General features: G+C 42.7%; 1 protein-coding gene across 1 annotated transcript in view; it reads right to left on the bottom strand.

Annotated features, from left to right (window-relative positions):
- The window catches only part of ALDH1L2 (aldehyde dehydrogenase 1 family member L2), a 50,025-nt gene that overhangs the window by 9,693 nt on the left and 21,787 nt on the right, over positions 1 to 18,545 (bottom strand). Inside the window, exons 7-19 of the mRNA XM_065423497.1 lie at positions 16,293 to 16,427; positions 15,169 to 15,294; positions 10,822 to 10,913; positions 9,300 to 9,447; positions 7,260 to 7,379; positions 5,825 to 5,952; positions 5,243 to 5,393; positions 4,672 to 4,742; positions 4,448 to 4,553; positions 3,876 to 3,963; positions 2,743 to 2,836; positions 2,324 to 2,423; positions 727 to 825 (exon numbers count right to left, since the gene is read on the bottom strand). Coding sequence (XP_065279569.1) covers positions 727 to 825; positions 2,324 to 2,423; positions 2,743 to 2,836; positions 3,876 to 3,963; positions 4,448 to 4,553; positions 4,672 to 4,742; positions 5,243 to 5,393; positions 5,825 to 5,952; positions 7,260 to 7,379; positions 9,300 to 9,447; positions 10,822 to 10,913; positions 15,169 to 15,294; positions 16,293 to 16,427 — 1,458 coding nt within the window. The remainder of the gene's footprint in view (positions 1 to 726; positions 826 to 2,323; positions 2,424 to 2,742; positions 2,837 to 3,875; positions 3,964 to 4,447; positions 4,554 to 4,671; positions 4,743 to 5,242; positions 5,394 to 5,824; positions 5,953 to 7,259; positions 7,380 to 9,299; positions 9,448 to 10,821; positions 10,914 to 15,168; positions 15,295 to 16,292; positions 16,428 to 18,545) is intronic.

The following is an 18,545-nucleotide window of genomic DNA, read 5'->3' as shown; positions in this document are numbered from 1 at the left end:
TTGAAATGACTAGTGACTATGGGTACTTTAGTGTTGGGGTGCCCAAGTTTAAGACCACTTGAAGGGACCCAATTTTCAGAAGGAGTACTTAGCACTTTCTGAAAATCAGGCTCTTTTAAGTTGTTTCAAGTTGGACACCCAAAATCACTAGTCACTTTTGAAAATCTTGACCATTGTTTTTAGTTATTCATTTTTAAGTTTCTTCTGTTACTGTGTCTGGTATTTAAAATGTCATTGTTAACTCAAGTTAACATAGTGTGGTAAGCAAGATACTGAAGTTATTTCCTATTCTAAATAGCAATAAATAACTGAGTTTTCACACAGCAGTGTTGAATTTTTAATGGTGAACATTAGATACTCTTGTATGATCCCTGCTATACTTCCAGTCTTACCATATTTTTTTCCCATATTCACAGTGGTCTTAAGTCTCATGGATACAAATTTGGCAATTTTTGGTTAGATAAATGTACAGATATAGTTGATAGGATAATGTCTCTTTATAAGTGTGTCACTTCTCATTGCATTTCTTGGGCAAGTGTCTCCCATTAGCACACCCTTTTCATTGCTTCATGATAGGAATCGTGATTTCCCAGCATCAGCAGCAATTGAAAGTTTAAATAATTTTCATGATGCATAAACTTGTGTGTGTGTATAAAATGACTTGATCTTCGCTTTACATTGTTACTGCGGAATTTATTTTGAACATGAGCCCTTTAAATATCTTACCACTCTCCTAACAAATTCATCATGAATTGATTCTTCCACAAACAGTCTTCCAGCTGCAATGCAGTTTTCTCCCTTGTTGAAGTATACTGCTCCCATGCCCTGTGTCAGAAGAAAACACTATATTGATACTTGGTTTTATTAATTTCCCACTCCAGCTATTCCCTGGAACTACATTCTCTCTCTCTTTTTTTTCTCCTATGTCTGAATCAATCAATGTATAGAACTCTTCTTTAAAGGGGCAATATCAGCATAAAACTCATTAAAGAAATAAAAATGTTTTCTTACCTCTGGGGTAAATCCTACCCTTCTTCCCTCTACCTTCTCGACATAAACATGTGCATGAACAGAGATGGCCCTGGATGCAGTGGAGCTGCTGTGTGTGGAGGCAGGATTTAGGGAGGTGCACACCCCCTGCACACTGTTGAGTGAAGCTCCATAGAGACACTGTACAGCATCATGGAAAAGGAGTTTGGAAGCAAGGCTGATGAATACACAACTCTGCTGATCCACTCCCCTTATGGAGGGCTGTGAGGGCAGTCACAGCATGTGACCCAGTGGAGAAGTATGTGTTCCCATCCTGCCAAATGCACAAAGAACCTCCCCTACATCAAGCCTATGGACTCAGGCTTCATGGAGGAGGGACAATTTGCCCCTGTTACTAACTTGTGACCGTCAGAAAACTTTCAAAGAAAAACATTTTTTTCCATGGGAAAAAATATTTTCATGAAACAATTTGTTTCTATTTTCTGACTGGCTCTCGCAATGTCTCAGATGATCAAACCATAAAGAGATTTTCAAAATTCAATTTGCTTTTCACAGTGCACGCTGTTTCCGCCCCGCCGCCCCCATTTAACTCTTCCTGGATCATAAAAAATGGATTGGAGAGTCAGCTTCACTGTTTTGTATCTCATGCAATAGCACAATGTTGTTTGGGTTCAATGGGGCTCTAACTGCAGGATTAGGGCCTAAACTAACCACATCATGTAGCAACTAAGCATTTTTGTAATGAGTGATGTAGTATATGCTAGTGTTATATTGGAAATAGATCCCTTCAATAGGAAATAGGATTTTATAATCTACTAATTTTCCTCTATGCATATATTTTGCAAATTTTAGAAGACAGAAGTTAAGGTTGGATGGGAAGTATAGGTCAGGCATGTGGGTGATAGTGAGTCATTAAGGATTACATGGCAGTGGGGAACTGACTGAATCGCAACCTCATTTCCAGACTTTTTTTTTAGCATTTGGAGGGGTTTTAAGTGTCAATTTTTTGTAAAATTAATTTTTTTGCAGTGTTAGCATGACTCCATGGAAGCACACTTTTCACCTTTACTCTTTTTCAATTAATTTTTTTGGAGAACATCCCAGTCTTTTTGAATAAGCCCCAAAAGTTTAAACTGTGTTGTCATACAGCCTAGAGAAGGGGAGCCCAACTTCAACATACTGTATGAGGCTTAAAGTGTGGCTATCCTCCTGCATGTTTTAGCAAGCCCTGAGGAGGGGTGCATGTAAGAAAGAGAGAAGGAATTAGAACATTGCTTTTTAATAAGATGCACTAACAAGGCTTTGAACATGTTTTAATTTGAAGTAACCTTACCATTCTTACAGCTTTGTCAAGTTCACAGTCCTCAAAAATGATCAGTGGGGATTTACCACCAAGTTCAAGGGAGACTTTCTTCAGATTACTGACTGCACAGCTACGGAAAGTTGTAAATAATTATATAAAATTAACATTCAGACATCTTTTAGTAATGAAATTATTTTCCCTAACATCAGCTGGTGAAAATGTATAGCATATATCTATTTTTGTTTTTGGACAGTTGGACTTAATAGCAAATGATATTTCCACTATTTATTAAAGACAAATGATTAAATATATTCCCATCCATAGTCTGCATGTCATTTTAATGTTATGTGCAAGATGTAGTTTGCACATCAATGTAGTAAACAAACATTGATTAATCTACAGTATAAAAAAAGATCTAAAACATCTTCTGAATATAATGAATACAATACCTCTTCATGATCTGTTTACCAATAAGAGTTGAACCAGTAAATCCAAGTTTGCGGATATCTGGGTGTTCAGACATGTGCTGTCCCACTAAACCACCTGTATTATCGTGGGATATGGAAAACAACTAATTGGAAAATGTACATGCAATTCTTAACATTCTAATAGTCCAGTAGGCCTGTCAGGTTAAATAGCATCTAATTTAAAAAATAAGTATCCTTACTTATGTTACAATTAACACCTCAGATTAATAAAACTAAAACCACAACGGCACAAATCCCTCCCTTCACCAGTGGAGTTGAGAACTTCATCTCTGATACTTGGACTGCTGGTAGAATAACCCAGTTTATACACCTCTACCTCGATATAACGCTGTCCTTGGGAGCCAAAAAATCTTACCACGTTATAGGTGAAACCGCGTTATATCGAACTTGCTTTGATCCGCCCGAGCAGCGCCCACCCCGGAGCACTGCTTTACCGCGTTATATCCGAATTCGTGTTATATCGGGTCGTGTTATATCGGGGTAGAGGTGTATTTTAAACTTGGATCAGCTGACATATGTACTGTTTCACTGAATCAGCCCCACAGTTATCTTGGGGTTTGTCTTTACTAGGAAATCTTATGTTTAAACATGATTGTGAGGAGGTGAATTAGCTGACGTAATGTTAAATTGTCTCCACCGACCGATCTGTCACACTTAGCTAACTAGATTTCTCACAATCTTATTGAAATAATATGTCCTACTGGCAACAAGCTTTTGAGAATAAGAGAAGTCCTATAATCAAAAGCATTATGTTTCTCTGTATTATAAAGGGTTCTTTGAAGATTTTTGTATTTTTTGTTTGAATCGGGAACGTGTAGATAAGGGGTAAACACCCCTGGCTAGCGCCATAGTCATTCCCCATTCAGCTCAGAGAATACATGTGAAATGATGTATCAGCTTTGTAATGTGGACAAAGATCCACTAAGAAGGAGGAGAAGTCCACTCAGCACAGTTTTCACCTGACAGGTCTGCAGAGGTGAAAAGCTAGATCACCAACAACTTCACCTCACCTCAGTCTTTTACCTAACTGTTCTCAACTACAGTTCATACCGAGCTATATTTTGTACAGAAAAATAATTAGGTTAATGCTTTACCTGAACCAGGTAGAATATTTATAACGCCTTTGGGAAATCCTGCTTTAGCTGAGAGCTCTGCAAACTTTAAGGCAGTCAAAGGAGTGACCTAAACATGTACACAGTAGTCAGATTAGGTCTGCTATTTTAGTTAAATATGCCATGAAATATTTAATGTGCAATACGTTTTAGCTTGTTACAATATGAATCTTACATTAGTTCATATTTTTACAAAGCTGACAAAGTGGCACTCCCTTAGAAAAAGGAGTTCATTCTGTTCACATCCCAGATTAATTATATTCTGAGTACACATGCATATCACTGTGCAACCTCCTCTCCCCCTCTTCCCTAACCATAGCTCCATGCAACAACGACATCGATAGACAAACAGAAAGATTTAATGTATTCTCTAATTTGAGGGTGCAGAGAGTTCTAGTGAAGAGGAGTGCCTTGTATCAGTGTGGGAATAGCTACTGCTTTACATGTTTTATAGCATGCAACAGGTCAGTCAATGGATGGAGTCAATGGAAGCTTTGCCTGAATAGGGAGTGGAGGATCACACCCATAATTTGCATTTTCCCTTTTGATTTTACCTGGGCTGGTTTGAGAACTAACGTGTTGCCTGCAGCCAAGCATGCTGCACTCTTCCATGCAAGCATCATCAGTGGGTAATTCCAGGGGATAACAATCGCACAGACTCTTAAGATTGGGAAAAATATGAAAAAAGTTACATTTTCATAACAGATTTTGAAAGGATTTTCTATTTGTCAAGGTTAAAACTAGTTTGCAGTCATTAAGAAGAAGACAATAGCCTTACCCTATGGGTTCCTTCTTGGTGAATGTTAGGTTATGGTTTGGGCGGGCCTGGCTAATTGGGATTGTAGAACCCTAAAAGAAAGACAATGGATTTCAAAAAATGTATATATCTAGAAAGGAAAATTAAAATGCACCAATTATCTAACCATGTTTGTTTCAGAAAAATCATTGCCATCATGGAAGGCTTCACAGCCGGATTTGTTCTGTTAACAGGATGCCAGAGACAGAAAGATGCTGGAATATTGCTGCTGTATAACCTTCTACCAAGGATATGAGGTACATCTCCTCTATAACACTCCACATTCTCAACCAGCTTATCTGTCATCACGAGTCAGACTCTAAATTCCTGTTTCCCAATAGAAGCATAATGTGCTCCTATCATGTTTCCAGGAAGACTCTTACTAGGTAAAATTCTAATTCTGTCATCCACAATTTTGAATGCCTCATTTCCCTGTGTTAAAGTTGTTCTTCGGGGCTGTACAAACAAAAGACAGTACTAGTAAAGAATAAGTATACAGAAGCATTGTAATTCATTTCTGACTTTGCGTAACTGCTGACAAATATTAGCTTGCCTGAATTTTGTCACACCATCCAGCAAAGTATCTGAATGTTTGCACAGACATTCCTACATGGGTCTTCAAAGCTAAAGTGTAGACAGCTCCTGAGTCAATGGCCTCAATTGTTGCTAATTCCTCTTGGTGTTCTTCCATCAGGTCAGCAAGTCTTTTAATTAAAACACAACAAATGAGAATAAAAAATAACAACACTGGGAAACGACACCTCCAACTATACCTAACTTACAAACGTGATGTGGGACTGCAAAATACTGCAACTGAGGCAAAATTTCCAGTGACTTCAGGATTGGGACCTTTGGCTATTTGTTAATGTAAATAAGGGCCAAACACCCAATAAAGTCAATGGGAATTTTTTCATTAACTTAAAAAGGTTCTGACATCCACACTTCAATGCAGAGACCCAAGTCAAAGTAAGCATATCCCAGAACCCCTAGCCCCTCACCCCCTTCCGAAATGTGGCCACTCTAGCCCTATGACAAGGAAAGTCCATCAGATTCAGATGGGGTATACCATGATTTTTCAGAGGAAGTAAAATAAAGTTAAGAAACATGAGCAAGCATAGCAAAACCCCTTACATACCTGTACATTAATCTCCCTCTTTCCCTTGCATTCATTCTTGCCCATTCACCATTTTCAAATGCATCTTTTGCTGCTGCTACTGCCTTGTCAACATCAGCCACTGAAGCATAAGACACCTTTGCTATTATCTGTCACAAAACAGCTAAGTGTTAGCTCACATTTCAAGTAGTGTTACATACAATGCTTCCTTTCTCTCTTTTTATTTTTACTTAAATATAAACAAACATTTAATATTCTAATGGCTACCTATTATGCATGGGTCAATCAGGTTCAGAAAAGCTCAGACACCACCGATTGAGGTGGCATTCGAAGGACTGTGTGAACAGTCAGAATTCTGGATCCCTCTTTCCTCAAACTCTGCTAACAACAGAGCACACCCTCAAGCCTTATTTTATTTCTTCAACTATCACATGAACTTACTGATGTGACATTGAAGAAGTGGAAAAGCTTAGTGTCTGGTACGACAATAGAATGCCTAAACATTCTAGAATACCATCTGGATATTGCCTCCCTGGAATGGTATATTTGTTACATGTATCACCATAGATGGACACTTATATTTAAGATGCCTTAAGATAATACCAAACTGCTAAGGCTGTACTTGATTCTGGCCTCATTAATAGTGGTACAACTAGCTCCATTGACTTAAGTGGAATTCAGTTACTCCTGATTTACAGTGGCATATATGAGATCAGAATCAGGGCCCCAACAGTTGCTCAGCCAAGATTTGGTACTTTTTGAAAAAAAAAAATGCATATTGAGAAGTCATTTTAAAAAGTGATTTAAAAGTAGGGTTACCAGATAGCAACTGTGAAAAAATGGGACAGGGGGTGGGAGGTAATAGGCGCCTATATAAGAAAAAGTCCCAAAAAACGGGACTGTCCCTTTAAAAATGGGACATCTGGTCACCCTATTTAAAAGGACACTTTCAGGACAAATTTGGCCTAAACTGTAGGATTTGTAAAAATAAGCTTTTACATAACTTCTGACCAACAGAAATGTGCTCAAGAAACTAACAAAAATCCCAGTGGAAACACTTTTTAAAAGAACTGATAAGCATTCCCCTGTTCTGTCTGCAAAGCCAAACACTGCAACACTAAGCTAAAGTATGAGAACCTGCTAGTGAAACTGACTTAAAATAGATTATAAACATAGCGAAATTAATCAGCCAGTTTTCACTATGCAGGCTAAGATGCAAAAAGTGAATAAAAAGCATAAAAACTGAAAAGTAAATTAGATTAAATTATTAACATTTCAAGATAACTAAAAGTTGAAGAATTTTTTTCAAGTTTTGACTGTAAAATAGTAAAGGAATCTTTTAAAATGTACTACATGATTTTCAACTTGGCAATATCCTTTTAATGTTTTAGATTATTTATCCAGAAATGTAGTATTCAGAATAAGCCAGTATTTATCATATGCAGAAATTACTCACTGATCCATCTGTTGGGTTTATAGTGTCGTATGTTTTTCCCTCTTCAGCATCCATAAACTGTCCATTTATAAAACACTGGTAAGGCATCTTCACAGTCATATTGTTAACATTTTTTGAAACCTAACAGTGAAAGAAACTCAACATTTCAATGTGTCTTACATCGTTGCCAACTCTCATGATTTTGTCATGAGTCTCATGACCATTATTGTTTTTCTTAAAGCACCAGATCCTGGAGTCAAGTGGATATGTGATGATTTCAGCCTTCATTCATTAAAAAATAAATTTCTAGCCCTTGTGGCTATGGAGAAGGCTTCAAAATGTGACCTCGGTGCACCCTAAAGGCTCAAAAAGCAGAAAGCAAATAAAAAGATCACCAAATCTATTATTTTTACTTAATCTCGCGATTTTAAAGCCAATCTCGTGATTTTTGGTGAGCCTGACTCATAATTTTTGAACATTTGGGTTTGGCAATACTATACATGCAACATGCAAAACTACGTACCTAATACAACTTGTAACTTTAATATGCAAAACCAGTTTTCAGACAAAGTACCAGGATGCATATATGGCTGTCAGTATCCATCACTAAGGCAAAACTAAATAGAAATTGTACTTCCTCTGAGGAGGAGAAGTGCCTAAATTATTAAATGGATTAATGAATTTGTATGGTTTTACTAGTGGATATCCAGGATCAAATCATCATTAGGGCCTTAATCCAGCAAGGTATTAAAATAGGTGTGTGACTAAGTAGATTTATAATCCAACTGAAGTCAATGGCCCTAGTTATGTGTTTAAAGTTACTGTGACTCTAAGAGCTCCTTTATGCCAACTGGCAAAGGGCTCACCCAACACACTGTTGGCAGAATATTTAGCCAAGCAGGGACCTGTAAGGTATCATATGAAAACGGGTGACATGCTGGTCACGAATATTGTTGCATGATGTATGTACAAGTTGTGTATAAAGACTTATGTATGTGTGCTGGAAATACATTCGTGTAATATGTTTTGGAGGCAGCTGATAAACAAGCCTGTCCTAAACAAAGGAATGTCTGCATGGCTCTAGTTATGAGAAAACAGCATGGCTTAATCACAAGCAAAGGACAATGAAGGTACATTTGCATCTATGGTAAACTAAGTGATCAAGCCAACTGAGAAAGCAAATTGACAAGAGGATGAAGAAAGGGCTTGGTGCCCAAAGAACAAGCAGCAGGGGGGAGGAACTTTGTCTTGGTTTACTTTTCAAAGAATACATTTCAAAAGGTTTCTGGACTATGAAAGGGAACAAAGGGGACTCCTTTGTTATCCATCACTTTGGGGACAAAGAGATAAGCACCCTCTGATTCTGTAAGTGGTGGATCCTCCTGCCTGAAGGGCTGGAGATGCTCATAGCTTGATGTAGGAGAGGAAGCTGCTTAGGCAAAGATTGTAACTTGGTTTGGTTTTGTATCCCTGCCCATCCTGGATAACAACCATTGATGAGCCTATCCTCCATGAATTTATCTAGTTATTTTTTGAACCCTGTTATAGGCTTGGCCTTCACAACATCCTCTGGCAAAGAATTCCACAGGTAGACAGTGCATTGTGTGAAGAAATACTTTCTTTTGTCTGTTTTAAACCTGCTGCCTATTAATTTCATTGGGTGACCTGTAATTCTTGTGTTAGGAGAAGGAGTAAATAACACTTCCTTATTTACTTTCTCCATACCAGTCATGATTTTATAGATCTCTATCATATCCCCCTCCGCCCCATGCTAGGGTTCCTTGGAGGAGAGTCTGTTGCTGTTTTCCTCAGAAAAGCAGATTTTTTTTGTGGGCATGATGACTGAGATACATGAGCAAGGCACTTTAAGGAAGTTTACAATACCTACATATGCAATATGCATGAATCCATCCACTGCTATTGATCTCCCAGTTTCATGAGCAATGGAATTCACCAAGTTTCACCTCCATCCCGTCACAAATAAATGAAAACTACAGAAACGAAACCAACACTCCATCAAAGAAAGTGTGCAAAATGTCAATAAAACCAAAAAAGGCTTACATAATCTATGACTAATTCTTCTTCTTCGTCCTTTCCCCTAAGTTTCCTCACAGCCATCTGAATAAAGTCTGCAAACTTAGTGGCCATATACACATCTTCATTCTGCAGCTGAAGTCCACCATATTTTTGTTTGATCTCTTCAATCATTCTGAAAATTGCAAAGAAATAGTAGGTTGAACTTTACACTGAAGTATTGTTGAGACAGTCAATTATTAGAAGGTGGAGTAGGGTTTTGGTTGGTTGCATACAGTGTGTGGGCTTTTTTGTGTGCATGCCATTATTCTGTAGCTGTACTGTATTACTGCTAGCCATTGGGCTACATGGGGTCCTCAGTTATACACAGCAATTGTGCAGGTGTTATTAGGGCAGAATTTGGCCCAATGGCTTTGAAATACTCTGAGGTAACATTTTAGGAATAAAAGGCAAATGATAAACATATGTCATGTATAACAGGGTACGCTCTGCTCCTGCCTTCTAGCTTCACAGAAACTGCTCAGACTCCACCAGTTAGTTATCCACACAGTGCGGTTTAGTTCAGATTTCTGCCCCAACCCCTTTACAGTTCTGTGCAGCAATGCTATTTGCAGTGTCCCTTGTATCATCAGCCCTGTCCCCAAGGTCTGAGAGGAGAAGAGGTCTCCCTTCCTTGAGAGCTCTCTAAGTTTGGACTTGGACTCAGCCCTACTCCTCTCCCCTTGCACTTCCTTCCTGTGCCTTTTTAATCACTCCTCAGATGATTGGCTAATTAATCCATTAGCTCACCCAGACTGATTAGCGGATAACATTCCATTCCCCATTCAGACCTCCCTGGGGAAACCAACTAGTGCCAGAGAGATCAGCGTGCTGGCTGACCGGCTAGCTCCCAGCACTGTTACGTCATGCAAGTATTGTTCAGGCTATTTAGTACAGCTCGGGAATTGTGAATCATGTTACATTTGGTGGATTATTAATAGCAATGATTTTGGTAAAACTCTCAAGGGCTTCTCATGTGATGGCTGTGGACATTTGGGCTAGAGAAAGGAGCGATGCTCACTAATGTGACCTGATACAGCATGGTGACCTCACTGCATTTGGGAGTTTGGTATGCAGCTGCAGGATTGGGCCCCCAGATTTGGAATAGCTGTCAGATCTACAGTAGACTCGCTCCCAAATATCTGCCAGGGTAGTCCCTTAGTTTTGGGGCTAATCCTGCCCTTGTTATTCAGGCAAAACTCCAATTGAGGACAATGTCATGGGAGTCGACGGGAGTATTGCTTGAGTAAGCGGGGCAAGGGTCCAATCTTGCACTGACTTTGGGAGGCGAAGGATCTGATGTGGCACTGGGATCACCTTATTAGGTTTCTGGAAGTGGTTAATATGGTGAAAAAATGCATTTAAAATAATTTTCTCTTTACTGTTTTGTGACTTCTGATTGGGGAAGAGTGGGGAAAGGGAAAAATCACAGATACCGTAAGAACCATAACACGGTCACAATCTTCATTAATTGCTTAAAAAACATGGTTATTTAAAATATAAAAGTTACCTGACAACATGCATCGAGGATGCTCCAGATTTGAAGAAGTCTGTAGAATCCTCAATTACAGCAACATTGCTCAAAATTCCCTTCCAAATGGACTAAAAAATATAGAAAATAAATGAGGCATTAATACAAACAAACTCCTCTAATGGCATAAAACATCAGTTCACTGACACTAATGTAGGTCTGCGTGTATATTTTTAAACATATCGGCTTTTTTAAAATCAATTACTTCTAGGGATACTAAAAGCCAGAAAAGCAAATGAGCATTTTTGCTATAACCACCATGCTAATGATTTGCATGTATACAGTTTGCATTTTTTTTAGTGTGGCAGGTGAAATTACTATTGACCCTTTGACCTGAGCGGTTAGCCAGTATGTGGGGCTTTGCAGGTTTGTTTTGATTTGGGGAACTGATGTTATGAATTGTCTGAGTATGAGCTATTTCTTTGTTGCGATCAGGGCCAGCAGAATGAGGTTATGGGCCATACCCCAACAATGGAAATATTGCGGGTGCTGATATATGTTTCGTCTCCCACAATACCTCATGGAGGTGAGAGTGGAACCTGGTTATTCTTCCACCCCTGCATGCATGCATTGGGGGTGGAGGTGAGAGCAGAACCCTGAGGAGGGGCTGGAGATCAGGCCGGCTGTTAGGAAGCAAGTAGGAAGAGACAGCTCTCCTCTCCCCATCTTCTAGCTACTGCAGGTCCCAGCAGAGGCATCCAGTCCAGGGAGGAACATGTGCCCCAGCTGCCAGGTTGCAGGAGAGTGCACAGGCACCTGGGTTGGGGGCAGGGGAGCACTGGCACATAGGGCACCAGCTGCTGAAGAACTGCCGGGATGCCCATTCCCAGCCTGGAACAGGATGTCCCCCTGTCGTGCCACAGTAGCTCCCTTCACTCTCCCTTTGCCGTCCCCCTTAAGAGCCTGCTTCCACCCCCCAGTCTCGTGGTTGCAATCCTGATTATTTACAAACATAGGCGTAGTTTGACTTGTATATTTGGGAGATAGGAACAGAGGTGGCACATGCGGGGGGACACGTGGCCGGGCTCCTTCGGAGGAGAAGCAAGAGCAAATTGGGGGTGCAGCTCGGAGCTGTGCTGTCCCCTTCCCCCCCCCCTGCCTGGGGAGCGCCTGGCCCCACCGAGGTGGCAAGACTCGGGGAGCAGGGCAGGGAGGGCTGCTGGGAAGCGAACCAGCATCCGGCTTCCACAGCGAAGAGAGCTGTGGGCCGGGCGGCTCCCACCAGCTTCAGATCTGCTGGCTCCTAGCAGGCAGTGATGGTTTTCAAACTGTGGGGCACGTCCCCCTAGGACAGCGCACCACACATTTGAAAACCTCTGTGTTAAATGGAAGGCAGAAATCTGGGGGGCACATGACCCCATGTCCTCCCCCCTGTGTTGCCTCTAGTTTGGGGGGCAATGCCCCCCACTCCCTCCCCAATCGCCACCCATTTACAGAGCATGTACACAAAGTCCTGGTTCCCCGAACGCAGTAGGAACAAACAGCAGCAGGCAGTTTCTTTGCTCACGTTTTCCAAGCCTGCCTCTGCAGAAAGTCCTGTGCCCCAAGGAGCTCTGTCCCTCTGTTCCCTCTCAGGGCCATGCTTCAGTAGCGTAGCTAGCGGGGTGCAGGGGAAGCAGTCGCTTCCCCTCACCCCTTTTCCCAAAAGCGGCGCCTGCCGGGCCGGCGCCGGGGGCAGCACTGCCGGAGGAGCCATGGGGGGGGGGGGGGGGCGGCAGGTGCGGCCGGAGGAGAGAGGGGCCCAGCTCCTCAGCCATCACGCCCCACGCGGCCCCAACATCGCCACACGTGCAGCCACCTCCTGCGGCAGCTCAGGGCTCGGCGGCCAAGCGCTCCCCGCCCCAAGCCAGAGTCGGAGCTGGGATCCGCCCACAGCGCAGGGCCAGGATCGGCCGGGAACAGGTGGCGGCGCAGGACAGAAGGTGAGCGGCGGGGGTCCAGTGCCTTGCACTGGGGGTCCCCTCCGGGCGAGGGGCTCCCCGGGGCCGGGCCCGCAGGGCAGGGGCACAGGCTGCGCTGTCTGGACGGGGGGCCCTGGTGCGGCACAGGAGCCTGGAGCCCCGGGCGGGGGGGATGGGACCCCGCGGGTGGGGCCGGGCGGCGCAGCCTGGCAGGGGACACCTGCAGAGCGGGCTGGGCAGGAGAGACTCTCCCGGGACCACGGGGGGATGGGGGTATCCGCACCCCCGGGAAGCCCGCAGGAGTCCTGAGCCGGGCCCCGGAGTTAATCTGGGGGGGGAAATGGGAGGAGCCAAGGGGGCATGGCCAGAGAAGGAGCCAAGGGGGAGCGCCTTTTTTCTGTTTGCTCCCCCTACACTTAGACCCTGGCTACACCACTGCCATGCTTCATTCTCTTGCTTCCTGGTGGCTTTCTCATTTTCACACGCACACAACATGCCAAGCAATCCCTTTTAGGCTGTGCATTTGCAATCAGTCCCAGGGAACTGCTCAGGTTTTGCTATGTGGCCAGTTATCTGGGGTGGTAGTCTCCCATTATTTCCAGCAATCGTTACATAAAATGGGTTTAACTGCTCCTTCCCCTTAGCCCAGGGGTGGGCAAACTTTTTGGCCCAAGGGCCATATTGGGGAAAAGAAATTGTATGGCGGGCCATGAATGCTCACAAAATTGGGATTGGGGTGCGGGAGGCGGTGAGGGCTCTGGTTGGGGGTGTGGGCTCTGGGGTGGGGTTGGGGATGAAGAGTTTGGGGTGTAGGAGGGTGCTCTGGGCTGGACCGAGGGGTTTGGAGAGTGGGAGTATTTGGTAGTTGGATATGTACAGCAGGGACTGTGGAAGGGCTGAGAGGTAGTACTATAGAATAAATACACTAGATGGATATTTCTGTTAAAATGGGGGTGAAATTGCTGAGAATGTGCACATTTAAATTGTTATAATTCGGTTTCAAGTTGTCTCCACTGAACCAAATAGGGCAATTCACACCTATAAGAAATATTGTTTCTTGGGCTATGTCTACACTACACAGCTTTTAGCGACACAGCTGTGCTTCTACAGACGTGCCGCTAAAAGGCGTGCAGGTGTAGCCGCTGTTTGTTGAAACAAAAAACTTCCAACCCCAACAAGCAGCATTAGCATTGTTGGCAGGAGAGCGCTGCTGCCGACAAAGCGCTGTTCACACCGGCACTTGTCGTCGACAAAACTTTTGTCTTTTGTGGGTGTGTTTTTTTAACACCTCTGAACTACAAAAGTTTTGTCTTTCACTTGCCAGTGTAGACAAAGCCTTAGACTTTCCTTGAGTCTGTCTACAGTATGGCCCGGTAGTTCAGACTACAGAAATGTGAATAGCAGTGTGCACCCAAGTGCTGAGCTTCAACTCTCCCGTGTGGATGCTGCACACACAAACTAAAAAGTTCCTAGTTCACATTAATGTTGTCCTGTCTGAGTACTCCACTAACGAGAACCAGGAACTGTGATGTACTTCTTGTACGTGGTATATTACACAGCTGCTTCTAGCAGGTCAGGCTTTCTGTATCAGATAAAGACTGACTACAGGGCTTTCTTCTCAGAGAGATACACAAGAGACGTGTCTTCATTAAGAGCCTTTAATGTTCTGCCACCTATAGCTTAAATATGGGATGTCACACATGGTGCCCTTAGTGGCTGAACAGTATAATACAGGTTTCAGAGTAGCAGCCGTGTTAGTCTGTATCCGCAAAAATAACAGGAGTACTTGTGGCACTCTAAGGTGCCACAAGTACTCCTGTTATTTTTGAGTATAATACAGTTAAGCATTCCATTACAGGAACCCTTGAGTATGAACCCGCAGCATCCCCACAGGGGAGTCCAGCACAGCACTTTCGTGCGCACTGATCCTCACGGCCCCAGAGTCTGAACTGAGGGGCAGTGTAGACAAGCCCTTAGATTCTGTTTTAGAAATAGGATCAAATCTTGCTGATGAATGTTTCCATGAAAAAAATAACGCCAGTTTGTTTGGTGTCTGAAGGCCCCACTGTGCGGGGAGAAGTCATGCTGGTGCTCTGACTCGGCTTTGAAGTGTGTCTGCCTCACTCATCGCATATAATCCAAAATCATTCTTCTCAACTTGGTCCAACACTTGGTCTTTAGAAAAAATCACTTATATCTAAAGAAAAAGTTTCTAGGACCATATATACATTTGTGAACACCTAACCTGATCTCCAAACACATCTGAATTAATTTTAATAGCTTAACATTCATTCTTGTACTTTTGTCTATATTTTGTTAAGAAATAACTTGCACATTTAAATAAAAGTTATATCATGTCTGTACCTAGACGTCTTTAACGCTTTTCTGTAAACTAATATCCTGCTGAACTAGTTTACAGAATTACCTTGATATCTTCCGCCATCTTTTTCTCCTCTTCTGTAAGTTCTATGACAGACATCTCATCAGATGAAAAGTATTTAGATGCAGGGATCATTTTTCCATCCTCAAATTGTAGATTTCTCACCAACAACTGAAAAAGAGGGGATATGATTTAAGTTGATGGAAAGGCTGTAAAACGTACTAAGGAGAAATTAATGTGTTAATTTGAATAATAATGAAATGAGTAAGTGTCTGGTAGGAAATCTCAAACCTGTGATAAAGGTATCTTTAAATATTTTCTTCACCACAAACTATAGTAAATATAGGTACAATTTAACATATCTTAGAAATGAACATATGATGGGTGGTAGGGAAATGCCTGTAAGGATCAGTGGGACATGAAGTCAAACCTGTAAGGTTACAGGACAACCACCATCCCCACGCTGCCAGCTGGTGGCATCTGGAACCTAGTTACTCCCTGCAAACAATCTGCTGAGGTTCGTGGGAAGTTCTACCCAGGGTGACCTGACTGACACTAGTTTTAGCAATCCCTGATTGGCACCTTGTCCCTGTATGAGTCCATGGGGCATACCAGCAAGTGCCCAGGCAACAATGAGAATCCTTAGCTACCTGTCATGACTGCCCCGCTTCTCTGTTAGTGAACTCCTGGTTCTGATCCCAGCTCTGACTTGGATTCTGACTCCCGATCGACCCCTGGAACTCTGACATGGACCCAGTATCGGCCAGATTCCTGACTCTGTCTTTGACCCTCGGCTTAGCTCATCACTCTGACTTAGCCCTCAGCTTGATTCTTAACCCTGATCCTGGCTCTGACCCCTGCTTTCAGTTCTGGGATCCCAAGCTCCCACCACTGGTCCTTCCTACCTTCACCCAGGATCCTGACAATACCTAAGATAAAGAACAGAATAGCATTTGGCACTCTTCATGAAATAATAGAAGATTGACATGTTCATAGCTGATTACCTGGCTGCTATCACTAGCATTGCAAAGATTACATCTGGATTTAATGGCATGAAATTTCCATAGTTTACATTTTCTCCTAATGTTAATCAGTCCATACAGTTTTTCACCTCCCTTGCCCGTGTCCCCCGCCTCCCAGCTACACTATTTATCTTGTTGAACACTTACCATCTTTCCATCATTACCAAAAAGAACTAGGCCATTTTTGGTTATAAGCCCAGGTTTTGTGGTGCTTTTTATTGCCAACGGTTGTCCAGGAGGCACTGGCCCATCAAGTAATGATGACCCATAGAAAGTAACCATCTACAAAACAAAATGAATGACAGATGTATAGGCTTTAAATCTCTCTCAACATGCTGAAAATGCAATGACATTGTTTTCCTGCTGTTAATGGGGGAATAATAGGCCTTTGGTTCCCTTTACATGTAAACTGCAAAAATTGTAAAAAGCGACAAAGAGTCCTGTGGCACCTTATAGACTAACAGAAGTATTGGAGCATAAGCTTTCATGGGTGAATACCCACTTCGTCAGACCCCTCTGATACTTGCAAAAATTGGGTGACTATATTATCTGTGGGCTTCACAACCCAGCATATGCAACTCTTTGCCCAAATGCAAGCCCAGGAAAATCCTGTGAGTGACAGCTATGTAACTCCAGGCCAGGCCCGTTTCTTATCTTCTTACACCGCAAGCTTTGGGAGGCAAACACAGTATCCATCTCAGTGTTTACACAGTGCTTACCACAGTGGGGCGCAGATCCTGATTAGGGCCTTTGGGTAATATGGTAATATAAATATTAAATAACAATTATAATGACGAAATTGAGTATGCTTGGAAAATCTCCTAATGTTATTTACTAGGACTCAACTGTGAGCACTGCTGTGGACCTGTGAAGGGGCCAAAGAGGGCACAAGGAGCCCCCCTTACTCCCCTAAACAGGCTACCTACATCACCAGAACCTGTAGGGGAGGGATAGCAGCTGCCAGCAGGCTGCTATGTCCCCCTGCCCCCCAACTTATCCTGGTTGGTAAGGAGTGGGTGGGTACAGCTTTGGCTCTGGTCTCAATGTACCAGTGAGCACAAGGAAGCTAGTGCAGAAAGGGAAGCAATCTGAGCTAGCAAACGGCCTGGTGCAGATGACTTCCCCAATCCGGAGCAAGGAGGAACCAGGACCAGGCTGTGACTATCAGAGTCACAATCTGATTCCTGCCCTGCTCCTATGGTAGTGCAGCTATCTGATGCCTCTTACTTGGGCTGGCCTGTAGGATTAGAATCCAGCCCATAGGGAGAGCCTACCAAAGGCTGGTCTCATAGCTAAGCAACTATCATGCAGCCATGAAAGTTACTTTGATTTGGTCTCGGTATACTTACTCCTGCCTCTGTGCTGGGAGCTGGACTAGAGGACCTCTTGAGGTCCCTATGATTCTATGACTTCAAAACATTTAAAACAAGGAACATTTGGATCAAGGACATATTGCCTTTTATCAAACTGAAAAGAACAGCTTTGTGATAAAGGGTGATTTACTTTTCTTTCTGGTAAATGGTCCCAGCATGCAAGGCCAAAAATCCTTTAACAATATTTCATTTTGTATTTCAGTGGCTCACAGTATTATATTCTGGTGTTACCTTGGGACATTAGTATCTCATTATGAACAGTAATGTCTACCTATTTCCTACAATATCTGGCACTATCTGGCTCTGCCCTCTCTGCTTATTGATTTGAACTAGAGCTCGGTCACTTTCAGACACATGCTTTTATTTTTTCTTTGAACTAACTGACCCTACCAAAGGGAATCATGTCTTTGACTTAGCTGTGATTTTTCTGGTGATTGATACTGTGACACTATGCCCCCCATATTCTTCATGGAGATATTGTTATGATATGAGTATGGCATAATTATGATGTATTTTGTGCAAGATAATGCATGTGAAATTTCATTGGAAACGTTATGATTTACTGAATATGATTATCCTATTCATATGCATGTATCATTTCTGCATCTGAAGTTAGGAGTATTGACTATATCAATTACAAGTGGGTTAACACCTGGGGAACACCCACCAGACAGAATGCAATCAGTCTGGATGGGCCATTAGAGAAAACAATAGGTCTTAGAAGATGTTTATCACCCACAGAGAGGCCTTCCTGAGGACATTACAACCAGCCTCTGAGTTAGGGTTACAGAGGCATGTGACCAAGTCACCTGGTACTGGGATCCATCTTGGAATACCAGTGTTTTTCCACTGACTGGCAAAGGGTTCCCGCCATATGCAAAAGCTATTTAAGGCAGGGGAGTAACACTGTGGTTTGTTCTTCACTGTCTCCCCGCCCAAGATGACTGCTGTAAACACCTAAGACTGAACTGGGGAAGAAAGTATTGAACCCAGGCTAGAGGGTGTCTGGCCTGTGAAAGGATTATTT

This window comes from Emys orbicularis, chromosome 1, assembly GCF_028017835.1.
Source record: "Emys orbicularis isolate rEmyOrb1 chromosome 1, rEmyOrb1.hap1, whole genome shotgun sequence".
NCBI lineage: Eukaryota > Metazoa > Chordata > Testudines > Emydidae > Emys > Emys orbicularis.
Note: the sequence above shows the minus strand (reverse complement) of the source record. Positions and strands in the feature narration are given on the sequence as shown.